Below are 15,101 nucleotides of genomic sequence, written 5' to 3' on the forward strand. Positions count from 1 at the left end.
AGGAGCGTAGGGGAAGGGAGAAAAAAATAAAACAAGATGAAATCCATAACCATAAGAGAAGGAGACAAACCATAAGAGACTCTTAATCAAAGGAAACAAACGGAGGGTTGCTGGAGGGTAGGGTGAGGGGATGGTGTAATTTGGTGATGGACATTAAGGAAGGCACAGGATATAATGAGCACTGGGTGTTACATATAACTGATGAATCACTGAACTTTACCTCTGAAACTAATAATACATTATATGTTAATTGAAATTAAATAAAATTAAAAAAACTAAAAACTAAAAGAAAGAACACTCCAGATTGCACCTCTGTGGCTCTGTCTCACACACTGTCTCTAAATCAGCACAATCTCGGGCCTGAACAAAGTAGCTTTTGAGGGGCTTGGCCTAGGGTCCTTAGACAGGAGCACGGCTTTTCACGTTGCCTTCCAAGTTGAAGTTGATTTACCTTGAGATGTCCCGGAGAGTTAGTTGATTCAGTTGCTATGGCGACACTCTGGTTCCGCCTCCGGGCTTGCTCGAATAGCATGCTGGGAATTGTAGTGCGTGGGAACTGACACTCACCCAGGGGGCGGGGCAGCTTCCAGAAAGGGGGCTGAGTTTCCCGTTCCTCCCTGTACCACCATCCCTTAGCCCTCTGTGTTTCTGGGCCACAGAACCCAAAATAAAAGCCCAACTATGAAGTCTTCCTTCCCACGTCCACCTAAAGTACAGCTGAGGGCAGGACAGTGAGGTTCCAAGGCCGGAGACGCGAGCCACAGTGGTGGGGCAGGAAGAGGCGAGGCTCCCGCCAGGGGCTCGGAGGCTCTGCCTCCTACGTCATTTCCGTAAACAAAAGGGACTGTGAGGGCGGCAGGGTCCGGGATGTGACCCCGGTTCAAGCTGCAGCAGTAGCGTCGCCGGCTGCAGCTGCGGCAGTGGCTTCGGAGGCTTCGGGGTCTTTGCAGTTTGAGAAAGAGGACCCCGATCCTCTCCTTCCTCAGGTATGAAGTGGAAGCAAAAGCGCTCTGGCAGTGTCGCGTTAGGCCCTTTTCACCAACTACCCTGGCCCCTGCTCAATTCGGGGAGCTGAAGGGTCACCGTGGCGGCTGACTGGGGAAGGGGAATGAGGTGAAGTCAAGAGGGATTCCTAGTAATCCTGTTTGGAGTCTGTGGGTTCCTGGCAATCAAAACCCGTGTGTGAGTAACTGTGAGCAGTCTGCGAAGGCCTTCTCTAAAACCTTCCTTGCTACGTGGTGTACCGGAAAGATTTCGGTTCTCTTGGGGCGGAGATTTGCCTTTCCAAAAACAGATTTCAAGCCCTGGCCTTTCGGTACATCGTAGTTTAAACCACTCTTGGTTTATTTGCATTGCTTTACTTCGTAGGGTTCTTTCCCTTTCTTTTTCTCGTATCACTAAATATGTTTTAGCATCATTAAAATCAAAGGTTAGTGTGTTTATGTGTTTATACAGATGCTTACCTTTTTGGAGAACTAATAACCCATTGTCTCTGTTCAGTTACTTATTAAAATTCCATTTAATTTGTGTTGCATGCTGAAACAGTGCAAAAATGCCTATTCTGTTACTAAAAATGCTTCTTAAAGGAAAAACTGTTAGCCAGGATTTGAATGAATTTTCACTTGGTATCTGGAATTAAAGGCTAGTCATTATAGCCTTTCCTTGAAAACCTTTACTTCTTTAGAAGTATCATATCTCCAGTTATAATTGTCTAGAGTCAGCCTGAGCCAAGTGAGCTGAAATGGTTTAAATTCCAGTGCTAGTGGCACCAAGTTTTAGACAATAGCAAAAAATCTGGTTTCATCAAAATTCTCAATTATGTTAGGAGTGTAATCAGTGGATTTGAATCTTTTGGTATGGTCATAGCATAGTTAGATTCAACACAGTGTACACAAAAAAAGGCTAATACTGCTAAGGCACTTTACAGCCTGATGAGGTAAACAGCCATGTAAATTTCTCATCTCATGATACATGAAACAGTGTAATTAAGAATTTAATAGTGTGCATAAGTAAAAAGAAAATATAGAAGGATATTTTTAGATAGATGGCTGTTAGGAAAATAAAGCTGGTAAGTACAGGAAGTAAAGGGAAAAGATTGGATCTGTGTTCTCTATGGTAAGGCCAGCTGGAACTTCACAGTGTAACTTTTTTGATACTAGCAAACCTAAATATATATAATACAGTTTCATGTATCCTTGGGAATAGGTGGAGAAAATATATTCAAAATAGTCATGGAACAAGTTTAATTTTACAGAACTTCAGCTGATCAAGGAACTAGAATCAGTATTATCCCTAGGCAGAAACTCAGTTTCTGCTTGGTGGTTGAAATAAGTTTTCTAGGTATTAGTTAAAATGCAGATACCCCTTTCATTTACACATCTGTTTAAATCTAGTTGGTTCTTCCAAGAACAGATTTTAGCAGGAGATTTAAAGACCATCTAGAGCTTGAGTCAGGCTGAGAATATCACATGGCTATTTTGTTTATTTTTTTTTAATGTATTGTTCCCCTTCTATAATGCAGGCTTTCTGAGGAAAGGGACTTTGTCATGTTAACTACCGTTTTCCCAATACTCAGAATAGTAACTGGGAGGTGAAAGAGAGTAAATATTTGTGGGATGAGTGAATTAAAAAAATGGTGAAAAAAATTTCTAACTGGCAATTTTGCTTAGGGTTTTTGTATATACAGCACAATAGGTTAAACTTAAGGGCTTCTTATTTTAACTTTATCTAAGGACCTCTGAAATTCTTGATATATTGGTATCAGCCTATGAAGTGGGTCTTTAAACCCCTTTCAATTTTGCATATTCTAGCCTGTATGTATCATTTTGCTGTATTTCCTTAGGTTTTAAGAAGCTGGCCTTGGTGCAGTAAGGAACTTAGAACAATGGAGGAACGGAAAGTGAAGAGGAGGAGTCCTAAGTCTTTTAGTGCCCACTCTACTCAGGTTGTTAATGCCAAAAAAAATGCCATTCCAGTTAGTAAAAGCACAGGGTTTTCAAATCCTGCATCACAGTCAACTTCACAGCGACCAAAGTTAAAAAGGTGAGGGGCGCCTGGGTGGCTCAGTGGGTTAAAGCCTCTGCCTTCGGCTCAGGTCATGATCCCAGGACCCTGGGATCGAGCCCCATGTGTCGGGCTTTCTGCTCAGCAGGGAGCCTGCTTCCCTTCCTCTCTCTGCCTGCCTCTCTGCCTGCCTGTGATCTCTGTCAAATAAATAAAAATAAAATCTTAAAAAAAAAAAAGTGAATTTTTTTTTCTTTCATAATATCACAGCAACATGCTATCAAGGTAAATACTAAATCCAGTAATTCTTATAACACTTTTTTTCTCTTTGCTTAACTTTCAAAACAGTTGAAGCACATATTATATGTGATTTAGAAAAAAAAATTATAAAGGTTACAATGTGTAGGGATTAGAACATGCAAAATGAATGATTGGTTTGAAGGCCCTTACTTAGACTCCTATTAAAATAGACTGAGTAAGAAAATAGACAAAGTTGATGCACTAGCCAGAAAATGGAACAAAATATACAGGGTTTTTTTTTTTTTGTACTTAATTTTTTTTAATGAACATATAATGTATTATTTTGGGTTTTGTTTTTTTTTAAACTAAGATGAGTGTGCTTTGGTAATTTTATTTTTTAAAAAAGGGTGGCTTCATTGCTGTCATAGAAATGATTCATATTTATTGTAAAAATTGAAACAAGAACAGTTCAAAGAAGAAATTTAAAACCACCTAGAAGTAACTCATTATTAATATTTGGTGACCATCATTTGTCTTGAGGCTCTAAAGGAAACAGGAGCAACAAGTTCAAGTGTAATATATAATACTGCTGTATGTATGTGAGTATTCAGTAGTATTAGATATTTGGAAAACGAGATAATACATGTATCTTATGTGTACTTTATATATGCATAATTCTCTCTTCTTAAAGATACTCATATACAATTAATGTTTGTATTGCATCATCTTTGCAGAGTGATGAAAGAAAAGACCAGACCTCAGGGTGGAGAAGGAAAAGGTGCACAACCGACTCCTATTCAGCACTCCTTCCTCACCGACGTCTCAGACGTTCAGGAGATGGAGAGAGGGCTTCTCAGCCTTTTGAATGATTTCCACTCTGGAAAACTTCAAGCATTCGGCAAGCCATAGATATTTCCCTTTTGTTTTTCTTTTCAAGATGTTTGCATCCTATTTTTTTGCATTTGATTTGCCATTTCTTTTAAAAGTATCATTTTCTTTTATTTAAAAAATAGAGTCCAGAGGCATAAAATGCAATCACCCTAGATTTCATTTGTAATGGTTTTTAATTTATCTTCTAAAATTTCAGGAAAAAGGGTTATTTATTTATTTATTTATTTATTTTTGAGAGAGAGGTGAGAGAGGCAGAAGGAGAGGGAGAGAAAGAATCTTAAGCAGGCTCCATGCCCAGTGCCGAGCCCCATGCAGGCTCGATCTCACAGCCCTGATATCAGGACCTGAGCCAAAATCAAGAGTCAGACGTTTAACCAACTAAGCCACCCAGGCTCCAGGAAAAAGTTTTTTTTAAGAAGGGAGGGTTGGTTGAAATATTAACGTAGGATTGCTATTATGGAATAACGATCCTGAAAGTAACAAATAAAAAATATTCTTCATCAGCTAAATAGTTGAGACTTAATGTTTTGGTTTGGGAAAGTCTCAGGATCATTTTTATTTACCCTTTTAAGCCTAAACTTAATTTTTGTCCACCATTCCTTACTTTTGAATTTGAAGAATCTGATTTTCTTGTTCTTTCATGAATCTAAAGAACAGTTAACTGATTGTCCCATTAAGAACTCTGAGTAGGTAATTTTGAATATGAGTTCTCAAAGTATGTAGTCAGTTTTTGTATTCAGTTTGCAACTTGCCTTATTAGTCTTGTCTGATAAAATTATGTACATGTATTTTGTATAAAGCAGTTTGAAAATTATTGGATGCACACATGAAGAATCTCACACAAATGCATAAATGTCATCAGCATACATGCTGGTTTTTTGAAGCCAGCAATAAAAGGGTAAATAACCAAATAGAAAACTGGGTAGAGGTCCTAAAAAGAGCAATTCAGCTGCTTAACAACCACAAATGCAATAGTAATACAATAAATCTCACCTCATACCAGCAGACTGGCAAAATTAAAAGACTGGTAATACCTGTTGCTGGTGGAATTCAGAGAAAAGAGTTCTTTCATAAAATGCTGATGACACTAGAGGGGTCAATGTTTGGAAGTTTTTTTCTTTAACTCTTCTCATTAATTCTGCCTGGGGATCAGTGAGCCCTTCATATCTACCAGCTCATTTTCATCTAAAGGAACATTTTTTCTGTTAATTGATTCCACCTCCGTCTGTTCCTTTTTATCCTTTTGGAGCTTCTATTCTCATGTTGGTTGATGGTTCTCACCTGGATCCCTTATGATTTCTGCTTCTTTATATTTTTAATCCATATTGTCCCCCTCTTTTCTCTCTATGTATGTTAAAAATTGATGCATTTATATGTGTGCCAGTCTATACATGTGTACACACACATACACACACGCCCCTCTCTTGGGGTATTTCTTCCACTTGACCTTCCAGATTACTACTAATTGTTGAAAAACAAAGGAAATACAAGATATTTTCTCAGAGATATCAGGTTTTTAAATATCTCAGAAATATCTGACTTTTTTTTTTAAGATTTTATTTATTTATTTGACAGAGATCACAAGCAGGCAGAGAGGCAGGCAGAGAGAGAGGAGGAAGCAGGCTCCCTGCTGAGCAGAAAGCCCGATGTGGGGCTCGATCCCAGGACCCTGAGATCATGACCTGAGCCGAAGGCAGCGGCTTAACCCACTGAGCCACCCAGGCGCCCCAGAAATATCTGACTTTTAAAGGATGACTTTTAAAGAGCTGTAACTAGCTTCAAAATTACCAGTAGTTGGTGCGCCTGGGTGGCTCAATGGGTTAAGCCTCTGCCTTCAGCTCAGGTCATGATCTCAGGCTCCTGGGAGCCTGCTTTCCGCCTCTCTGCCTGCCTCTCTGCCTACTTTCGATCTCTCTGTCTCTGTCAAATAAAAAAAAAATTATCAGTAGTCAACATAATATTGTCGATTTATGAAGATGATATAAAGCTGGCTGGAGGAAATTATAGTGTAATACACATGAATTCCTATTGATTCAAGATATATACTTCAACTTTATACTTTATACTATATTTTATACTTCAACTTTAGCTGAGCTATAATATACCTCTGAGAAAACCAAGGTTTTTTAGGAAAAAACTTTAGTATCAAGAGGTTGTAGAGACTAGGGGCACCAGACTGGCTCAGTCAGTGGAGCATGTGACTCTTGATCTCAGGGTTGTAGGTTCAAGCCCCACAATGGTTAGAAATTCCTTAAAAATAAAATCTTAAAAAAAAAAGAGGATGTAGAGGCTATATATAAAGTGTACGAAATATGTAATATATCATGTACTATATATATATTAGCCGCCCTGAATGATAATGCCACCTCAGAGAACTCTGGTCAATAAATAAGGTAAAACCTGTCCTTCAGCAATTAAGCTGTCTTGCATTACTGAGTATACAACTGAATATTACACTGTGTTTCTCATGCATCATAATATTCTTCATAAATATTTTCACTTTTATTTCTTAAAGGAGGCATATATAATTGGTGGCAAAATGATTCATGATTGAAGTTCTTTTTTTTTTCATGGTTGAAGTTCTTACAGGAGTCTCAAGGTTACTCATTCTTATAAAATATTAGGTCACTCAGTTCAAATGGCAGTTGTCAAATTGAACATGATTAGATGATGCTATTGCTTCTAGAAATGATATTACTTTTGAAAAAAAGAACTTTCTTTACCTAAGGGATGATTTGGGGTATTAGTTGTTTCGTTTTTCTTTTAATTTTTGAAAGATTTTATTTTCAAGCAATGTCCACCCCAGCCACTGCGCTTGTACTCATAACCCTGCACCAACTGAGACATGGTTTTGTTTTTTACAGAATGGTTTTGTTTTTTGCAGAAAATCTTTCCTATTTGATTTTCTCAGTGCCCACATTTGTTTCTTAGCTTATCATTATTTTCCTGTCAAAACAGGATTTGATTTGTGATTATGCACAGAAAATACGCAGTTATTACCAATGTATTTCACCACAGAAAGAAAGCTAATTTCCTGTGAGCACCTTGAGTTTAGAAGTTTTTCCTCAAGGCTTTTAGTTTGAACTGTCCTAATCTTTATTAATGTTCTGGGATGTTCCCCCAGGAAATGAATGTTCCATTGAACAGATGGAACATGTTCGGGGAATGCAGGAGAAATTAGCTCGCTTGAATTTGGAGCTCTATGGGGAGTTAGAGGAACTTCCTGAGGATAAGAGAAAAACAGCCAGTGACTCCAATCTGGACAGGCTTCTGTCTGACGTGAGTGGAATTCTTTTTCTTTATTCTTTCTTTCATAAAAATTTTTTATTGAAAGAAAGTTCATCATTTTAATCATTTAAAGTATACCATTTAGTGGTTTTTGGTACCTTCACAGTGTTTTGCAGACATCACTACTGTCTAATTCCAGAACATGTTCATCACCCGCTAAAAGAAACCCTATCCCTCTCAATTCTCCCTTCTCTTCATCCCTTAGCAGCCACTCATCTACTCTCTATGTGGATGTGGCTTATTCTGGATATTTCATATAAAGAGAATCACACAATGTGTGGCTCCTTATGACTGGGTTCTACCACTTAATGTAGTATTTTCAAGTTTCACACATGTTGTATTCTACCCTTTTTTAAAAAGAAATATATTTCAAAGAAGTTGTCATATTTGCATCTAAGCATATATTCTGAGAATGCTGGCAAATCTAAAAGTGAAAGATTCACTTCTGTCCGTATATGATAAGATCTTAATATATAGAAGATCCTGATTGATGTATACACTGTATGTTATTCACTCATCTAGTGGTCACTTATTTCTAAATACAGAACTGTATTTGCTATTTAAGATAACTTAGTACATGCTATGTGTATCAGCTTGCTACAGCTGCTGTAACAAAGAGCCATAGACTGGCTACCCTAGAAGTTTCTTTTCCACAGTTCTGGAGCCCCAGAGATGGAGATCAGGGTATCAGCAGGACTGGTTTCTTCTGAGGCCTCTCTCCTTGGCTTGTAGATACCCATCTTCATCTTTAGATGGCAGTCCCCTTTTATCAGTGGGTGCCTATGTCCCAATTTCCTCTTCTTCTAAAGCCACCAGTCATACTGGATTAGGGCCCACACTAATGACCTCATTTTAACTTACTCCATCTTTGTAAGACCCTATCTCCAAATACACTCACATTCTGAGGTATTGGGGATTAGGGCTAAAATGTATGAGTTTGGGGAGGACATAATCCCATCTATAACACTACGTATGGTTCTTCTACTAAAAGATATTAATGAAATTGGTCTCTTTAAACATTTATTTTGAATAAAAGAAAAATTGGTACTTTAGTTTCAGAATAGTTTCCATATTCACTAATGACAAAAATGTTTAATTTCTGTTCCTTCTCTTTATCCTTTGAGTAACGAAATGTGCAGGAAATGATATGCCCATACTTTCAATGTTTCAAGCCTGTGTGTTTATTTTACATCTACTATGTTCAGTCTTACAAGTATTTCCTTCTACTAGTTCCTCTTAATAAATAAATACAGGCTTGTTTTGCAGTACATTTAGGAAAGTGACTGTGGTATGGTAAGAACACTGAATTTGAAACCAGAAAGCCTTTGTTTAGTATGGGGTTTGCATTTCAGGTATATCTGTGTAACTTGGTCAATTTAGTTAACATTTCTATAACTTTGTTTCTGTAACATTTCTGTAAAATAGGTGTGATTAATTCTACCTCATCCTGAAAACTGAATGATATGTGAAATCTTTTTGTAATCTACAAAGGTTTTAAGGAGTTTGATCATGAAAATGTCAACTTTTTAAAACTATTAATAGAGATGTTATAATTTTTCATGGTATTAAGAATCCTTATAAAACTCCAGTTTTTATTATCTGGTTTCATTCTCTTCTCATATATGTGTTTAATAAATGCTAAAGGTACTTTATAATTATTTTGTATAAGTGAATTTCCTAGCCTGAAAATTTTTGGAAAGTTTTTTCAAAATTTTACTTTTTCTTTTAAAGAAAGCTTAAATGAAAAAATAGTTTATTTTAAAATATGTAAACATGACCTACTTAAGATATTTTTCTTATAAAAATTAAAACTAAATTTGTTTCTTTGTGTTACAGTTAGAAGAACTGAATTCTTCCATGTATCCTTTTGTCTAATATCAACAGTGAAAAGTTTACACATTGTAACTCCAGTGAATAGCGCAATCAAGTGAACAAGGATACCTACTATTATTTACTGGAGCCATTTCTCTTCCCCTTTGGTTTCCAAATGGAATTTTTTTTTTTAAAGATTTTATTTATTTATTTGACAGAGATCACAAGTAGGCAGAGAGGCAGGCAGAGAGACAGAGAGGAGGAAGCAGGCTCCCCGCTGAGCACAGAGCCCGATGAGGGGCTCGATCCCAGGACCCCGGGATCATGACCTGAGCTGAAGGCAGAAGGCTCAATCCACTGAGCCACCCAGGTGCCCCTCCAAATGGAATTTTTACTTGCTTTTGTATGTTGCCATTTTGTTTGTTTCTGGTTTGTTCTGCTTTGCTTTGTGTTGTTTTTGGATTTCTAAAACAAATTTTAAAAATATTAATCAGGAGAATTGAGGATTAGGCTATTGCCATAGAAATTATTTTGAATCTTGGATTCTTAAGTTAAAGAGCAGTTGGATATGTGGACATAAAATGCCATACTTAATTTACTATCATTACATAGAACACTTTAGATGCATATATAAAGTGTATTATAGGATTAGCTTAAAGGAAAGCACCAAGGCATATGTAAAATATTCAGGTTTTGACATTTCAGTTTGGAGCAATTATTTCAGGAACTATACAAAATGTATTTCTGGACAGAGACGCAGATACAATGTGAGATATATAAAAACAATAAGAAATGATTCTGCCTATAAAATCATTTAATTTGAGAGTTTAGTCCCTTTGGACTAAATAATGAGATACTAAAAACGATACTGGTTGTGGAGTCAAGAGATTTGATTTTTGAAATTTGGTTTTCATACTAATTTTGGGTAAGTTGTTTAACATCTCAGAGTGTCCTCTGTAATATGGGGTAATTGCTACATATAATGATGTATATATGAAATTTTCCAAACTGTAGTGTGTGTATATATATATATATATATACATATATATATAATATATAAAACCATTATTGTTAAGAACATATACTGTTATTAAATGCTAAATTATGGGGCGCCTGGGTATCTCAGTGGGTTAAAGCCTCTGCCTTTGGCTTAGGTCATGATCCCAGGGTCCTGGGATCCACATCGGGCTCTCTGCTCAGCGGGGAGCCTGCTTTCCCCACCCCCGCCTGCCTCTCTGCCTACTTGTGATCTCTGTCTGTCAAATAAATAAATAAAATCTTTTTTTAAAAAAAGCTAAATTATGCAGTAACAACAGTGAAGAATTAGAGAGGCATATACAAATCTAGTAATAAAAATCATTAATCTTACTTAAGTACTTCCTACTTGCCAAGTATTTTACGAAGCACTTTACATGCATTTTCTTATTTGGTCCTACCCTTGTAAGTATGTGGTATTATACTTATCATTTTACAGAAGAAGAAAATAAGGTTTTGAGAAGCCACATAAACTGTGAGAGACATTAATGTAAAATATCATTACCAAGAAGGATTTAATTTGAGGATTAGATATGAGTTAATTATGAGGCTTCTCTTAGTAGTAGTTTCTAGTTCTTTTTTCTTTTCCTTATATTCATTCTGAGCTCTCTATTCTATGATTTATATTCTTTCTATGCATATGACACATCAGTATCTCCTATCCTCTGAGTTTTTGTTTAACATTTAGATTTACTTATCTTACCACTTGGCTTGATTGAGTCACCACGGTTGAACAAGGCAACATGATAGAATACAAGAGCATGGGCTTTGTATTGCTTGGCTTCAAATCTTGGTAAGCAGGTGTGTAGCCTTGAGCAAACTTTGGCAACCCTAGTTTCCTCATTTGTAATAATTGTTCTCTCTGTATTCAGACTTTCCCCTTCTAATTTCCCTCTCTGTCATCAGTTGCCTCTGTTATTTCAGTCTCCAAGATTATTTAAATTCCTTCTATTACTATACCAGACATTGCTACTCATGGCACTCTCTGCCATTGAACCTGGACGTGGGCAGGAAATTATTGCCATTTATTAATTATAGTTAGTTTTCAGGCATCATCAGCTCTGCCTTTTATTCTTTCTTCATTCCTCACCCTCATCACTATATTCCATAACCTTTCAAAGTACTTCTGTTCCACTTCTAGAGCTGCACTGTCTAATATGGCAGCCATTAGCCATGTAGCTACTGAGCAGGTGAAATAGCTAATATGGATTGAAATGTGCTAGAACTATAATTTGTACATCTGATTTCAAAGATTTAGTGTTACAAAAAGAATATAAAATATCTCAATATGTTTCATAGTGATTATATGCTGAAATGATAGTTTTTTGATATATTAGTATAAAATATATTTTAAAAATTATATCTGTGGCTTGCAGTGTATATATATATATTTTTTTTGATAGTGCTGCTGTAGACTTTAGACACCACTAAATAATTCTTCCTAAAATCATCACTGTCATCTTGCCATTCTTATTTTAGACTAATTTTTTTACCATGTCAGACTTTCTAAAGGCTCTCAGTAGTATGATCACAACCTACATATCCTCTTATATTTTTCATTGCTGCTAAGCTGGTTCTCTGGATATCAAAGAAGACATCATGTTCATGCTCACTGTGATGCCTTTTTCAAGTTGTACTTCCTACCTCGAGTTGCTCTGGCCTCCCCTTTTCCCTTATCAAATAACACCAAAGCTGTCCACTTCCATAAAGCATTTTATTTGTACCTCAGACTAGCATTCTGCCTATTTCAGTCTCTGTTGATTTTTGTGTATGTTAAATCTCAGCTTTCCAACTGGACGAGAATGTCTTTGGCAATACTCATGTCTATGTATTTTAGCAATTTCTGCCATGTATGTCTTGCTATCATTGAATTGTTCTCATTTCATTGTTTGAATTGGGTCTTGGAAAAGATAGGTAGCAGATGGATCATAGAGATGAAAGGCAATGATAATAAGGAAAGTGAATAATATCTGCAGGAATTCCATCCTGTTTCCAATCTTCTTAAAGAATAATTCAGAAGATTATAAGAAAAGATTTAGAGGTATAATTTTATTTTTGACCTTTACAAAGAAGTTGTTTTCCCAAGGATAATAAACTGGTGTTGTCTTTTCAAATGATTTTTTTATCATTTGAGAAGTTTTCATATTTACCTCTTATTAGTTCCTTACCGTGAAAATAATTCTTGCCACATTAAAATAATTCTGTGCTCTACTAGAACCTGGAACATAATCTTGATTTAGTGACTATTTTTAAGTCTTCAGATTTTGGATATAGTATAATTTATATACTTTATATAAGAATATATATATTATTATATTAGTTATATTAATATATTATTTAATTAATATATTTTATAATTATAATAATTATATATAGTTATAGTAATGATATATAATTATATATTTATAATAAATAATTATAATTATATGTAATTATAATAATTATTTAATTAATATGTTATATATTATTATATTTCTAATTTATATACTTTATATACTATACTATATATATATATATATATAAATAACTTCACTATGTTTAAAAATTGTCTTGTTACATTCAGGTTTCTCAGCCACATAGGCACTTGCCCTTTAAACATATTTCCTTTATTTTAGTAACTTTTTCTCAGCTCCTGAGTGTAATTTCCCATAATTTAAAAGAAGTCCTTGTTACAGAATGAAACCTTCTTAACGATAAACTCAGACAAAAGCTACATTTGGCTGATGCACAAGATGTTCCAAATACTTCTACCAGCTAAAACGACATGTGGTTGCTTTCTTGTGGCTTGAAGAGGAGCAGCATTCGTTACTTTCCCAGCTGAATCCAGTAGCAGAATCACCTTCCACAATAAGGAATAAAGTGATTAAAGTACCAGTGCAATGATTGTTTTCACTCCTGCTTTTAGTAAATTTGACTCGCTGCTATTCATCCTAACTGGAGCCTCGGCCTTGTTGAAGGCTTAATCAGGTTGTGCTGCTATGCTTTCCATTGTTGCCTTATGGGGGTTATACTTGAAATGCATTGTGCAGAATGTTAATAATAGGGCTGAAGGTTTCTCCTTCCTGAGCTCACCAAACTTATTCCCATGTTGCTTATAAGTTGATGATGCACAGGCTTTTTGTGGCAGCCCCGCTGCAGTTTACGTTAGACAATCAGTACACACACTGGTGTTTTCCAGTGGCCAGTGACAACAAAATGGTAAATGAGTATTTGTGAAATTTGCTATTTTTAATAAAAGTGATTGTTTTAAATTGGTCTTTATTGTTTTATTTTGAAGAGCCCTGTAAGTCTTTCAATCTGGGGATACAAGATTTCCATCCTCCAAAGTACACTGTCTTTATAAAATTTTGGGTTATGTAATTTTCTTCCAGATTTTGCACCTTGTACACATTTCAGTATTGGTGTCAGTCATGAAAAGAGCATGGGCTTTAAAGTCAGACCTTGATTTGAATCCCTATTCTGCCCCTTAGCTTTCTATTCATGCACCTTTACTTTGTTTCTTTGGGTTTAACTTTTGTTTTTCACCTAGAAATGAGATTAATAACCAATTTGTACTGGTTATGAGGAGAAAGTAAAAAGGTGTATATAAGTTGCTTATCACAACAGCTTACACCACTAATACAGAGCAAACATCATCAGTTTAATTGCCCATTTTACACAGCTTTTTTGAAATAATTAACTCATACACCATAAAATACACCTTTTCAAGTGTACAGCTCAGTGGTTTTTACTGCATTCACACTTGTGCACCCATCACCATAATCTAATTGTAGGACATTTTCATCACTTCCATCTTTTCAAAAAGAAGCCCATTGGCAGTCACTCCCCATATCCCAACCCCCCCCAGCCATTTGTAACTAGTAATCTACTTGCTGTCTATGGATTCACCAATTCAGGACATTGTGTATGAACGGAATCAAGCATGGTTTTTTATGACTGACTTCTTTCACTTAATGCAATATTTTCAGGGTTTGAGGGTTCATCTGTGTTGTAGCATGGATCAGCACTATATACATATATGGCATATGTATATACACACACACACACACACACACACACACACACACATATATATAACCAGATCATATCCTGTTGTGTAGATATGCCACATTATGTTTATTCAATCATAGCTCAATTGCCTTCACATTTTAGAAGAGGCCCATGCTTCTTCCTTGTTTCCAGGATAGAGAAACAAGCACTTATTCGGGGGTGGGAGAGTGAAAGTCATTGAATGATACAAATCTTGATTTTAGTAATTTTTGGCATTCTGAGTTCAAAGAATTTTGACCGACTTATCTAGTGGGTCTTTTTGATACCCCTTTTAAAAATGAGAAAATTAGCAGAACGTTAAAGACAATCTTCTAAACTTTTCACGTGGATTGCAAAAATAGGGATTCCAGGGTGGGCAAATAGCATTTCAGGACCCGACAGAGCAAAAGGAAATTTTGCCATGTGACGTGTTTTTCTTGGATGGGTTCTGAGACAGAGTAAAGCAAAAGCTGTTTCCTGTGGATTAGCGACAGAGCATCAAATTGACCTTGTTTATTCATTTGGTTTATTTGTCCTTTGTGTCAAGGAGCCCCATGGGGGCCTCAGGTAATAAAATTTTAGCTTATCTAATTTGTACCCTTTCATAAGAAAACATATTAAAGGCAGCAGGAAAAAAAAAAAAAGAGGTGCCTGGGTTAGAACAAAACTGTATTAGAACAAAATTATATATTATATAGATGTGTTTTCTCCGTAGACAAATTTTAATTACCAATTACTTAAAAAAAATAATGCCAGAGCAAGCCATTTATCATATTCTGTGCTACTTCCAGATCCCTTAAGCT

General features: G+C 35.9%; 1 protein-coding gene across 1 annotated transcript; it reads left to right on the forward strand.

Moving 5' to 3' along the window:
- The first annotated feature begins 827 nt into the window (after positions 1-827).
- CCDC28A (coiled-coil domain containing 28A) lies at positions 828-13,520 on the forward strand. The gene is made up of 6 exons (XM_032873041.1): positions 828-986; positions 2,843-3,042; positions 3,978-4,141; positions 7,259-7,413; positions 9,259-9,281; positions 12,973-13,520. Exons 2-6 carry the CDS (start codon positions 2,885-2,887, stop codon positions 13,025-13,027), a joined length of 555 nt encoding a protein of 184 aa, XP_032728932.1. The 5' UTR covers positions 828-986; positions 2,843-2,884; the 3' UTR covers positions 13,028-13,520.
- Positions 13,521-15,101: the final 1,581 nt, after the last annotated feature.

This window comes from Lontra canadensis, unplaced genomic scaffold, assembly GCF_010015895.1.
Source record: "Lontra canadensis isolate GAN:19392208 unplaced genomic scaffold, GSC_riverotter_1.0 scaffold47, whole genome shotgun sequence".
Classification (NCBI taxonomy): domain Eukaryota; kingdom Metazoa; phylum Chordata; class Mammalia; order Carnivora; family Mustelidae; genus Lontra; species Lontra canadensis.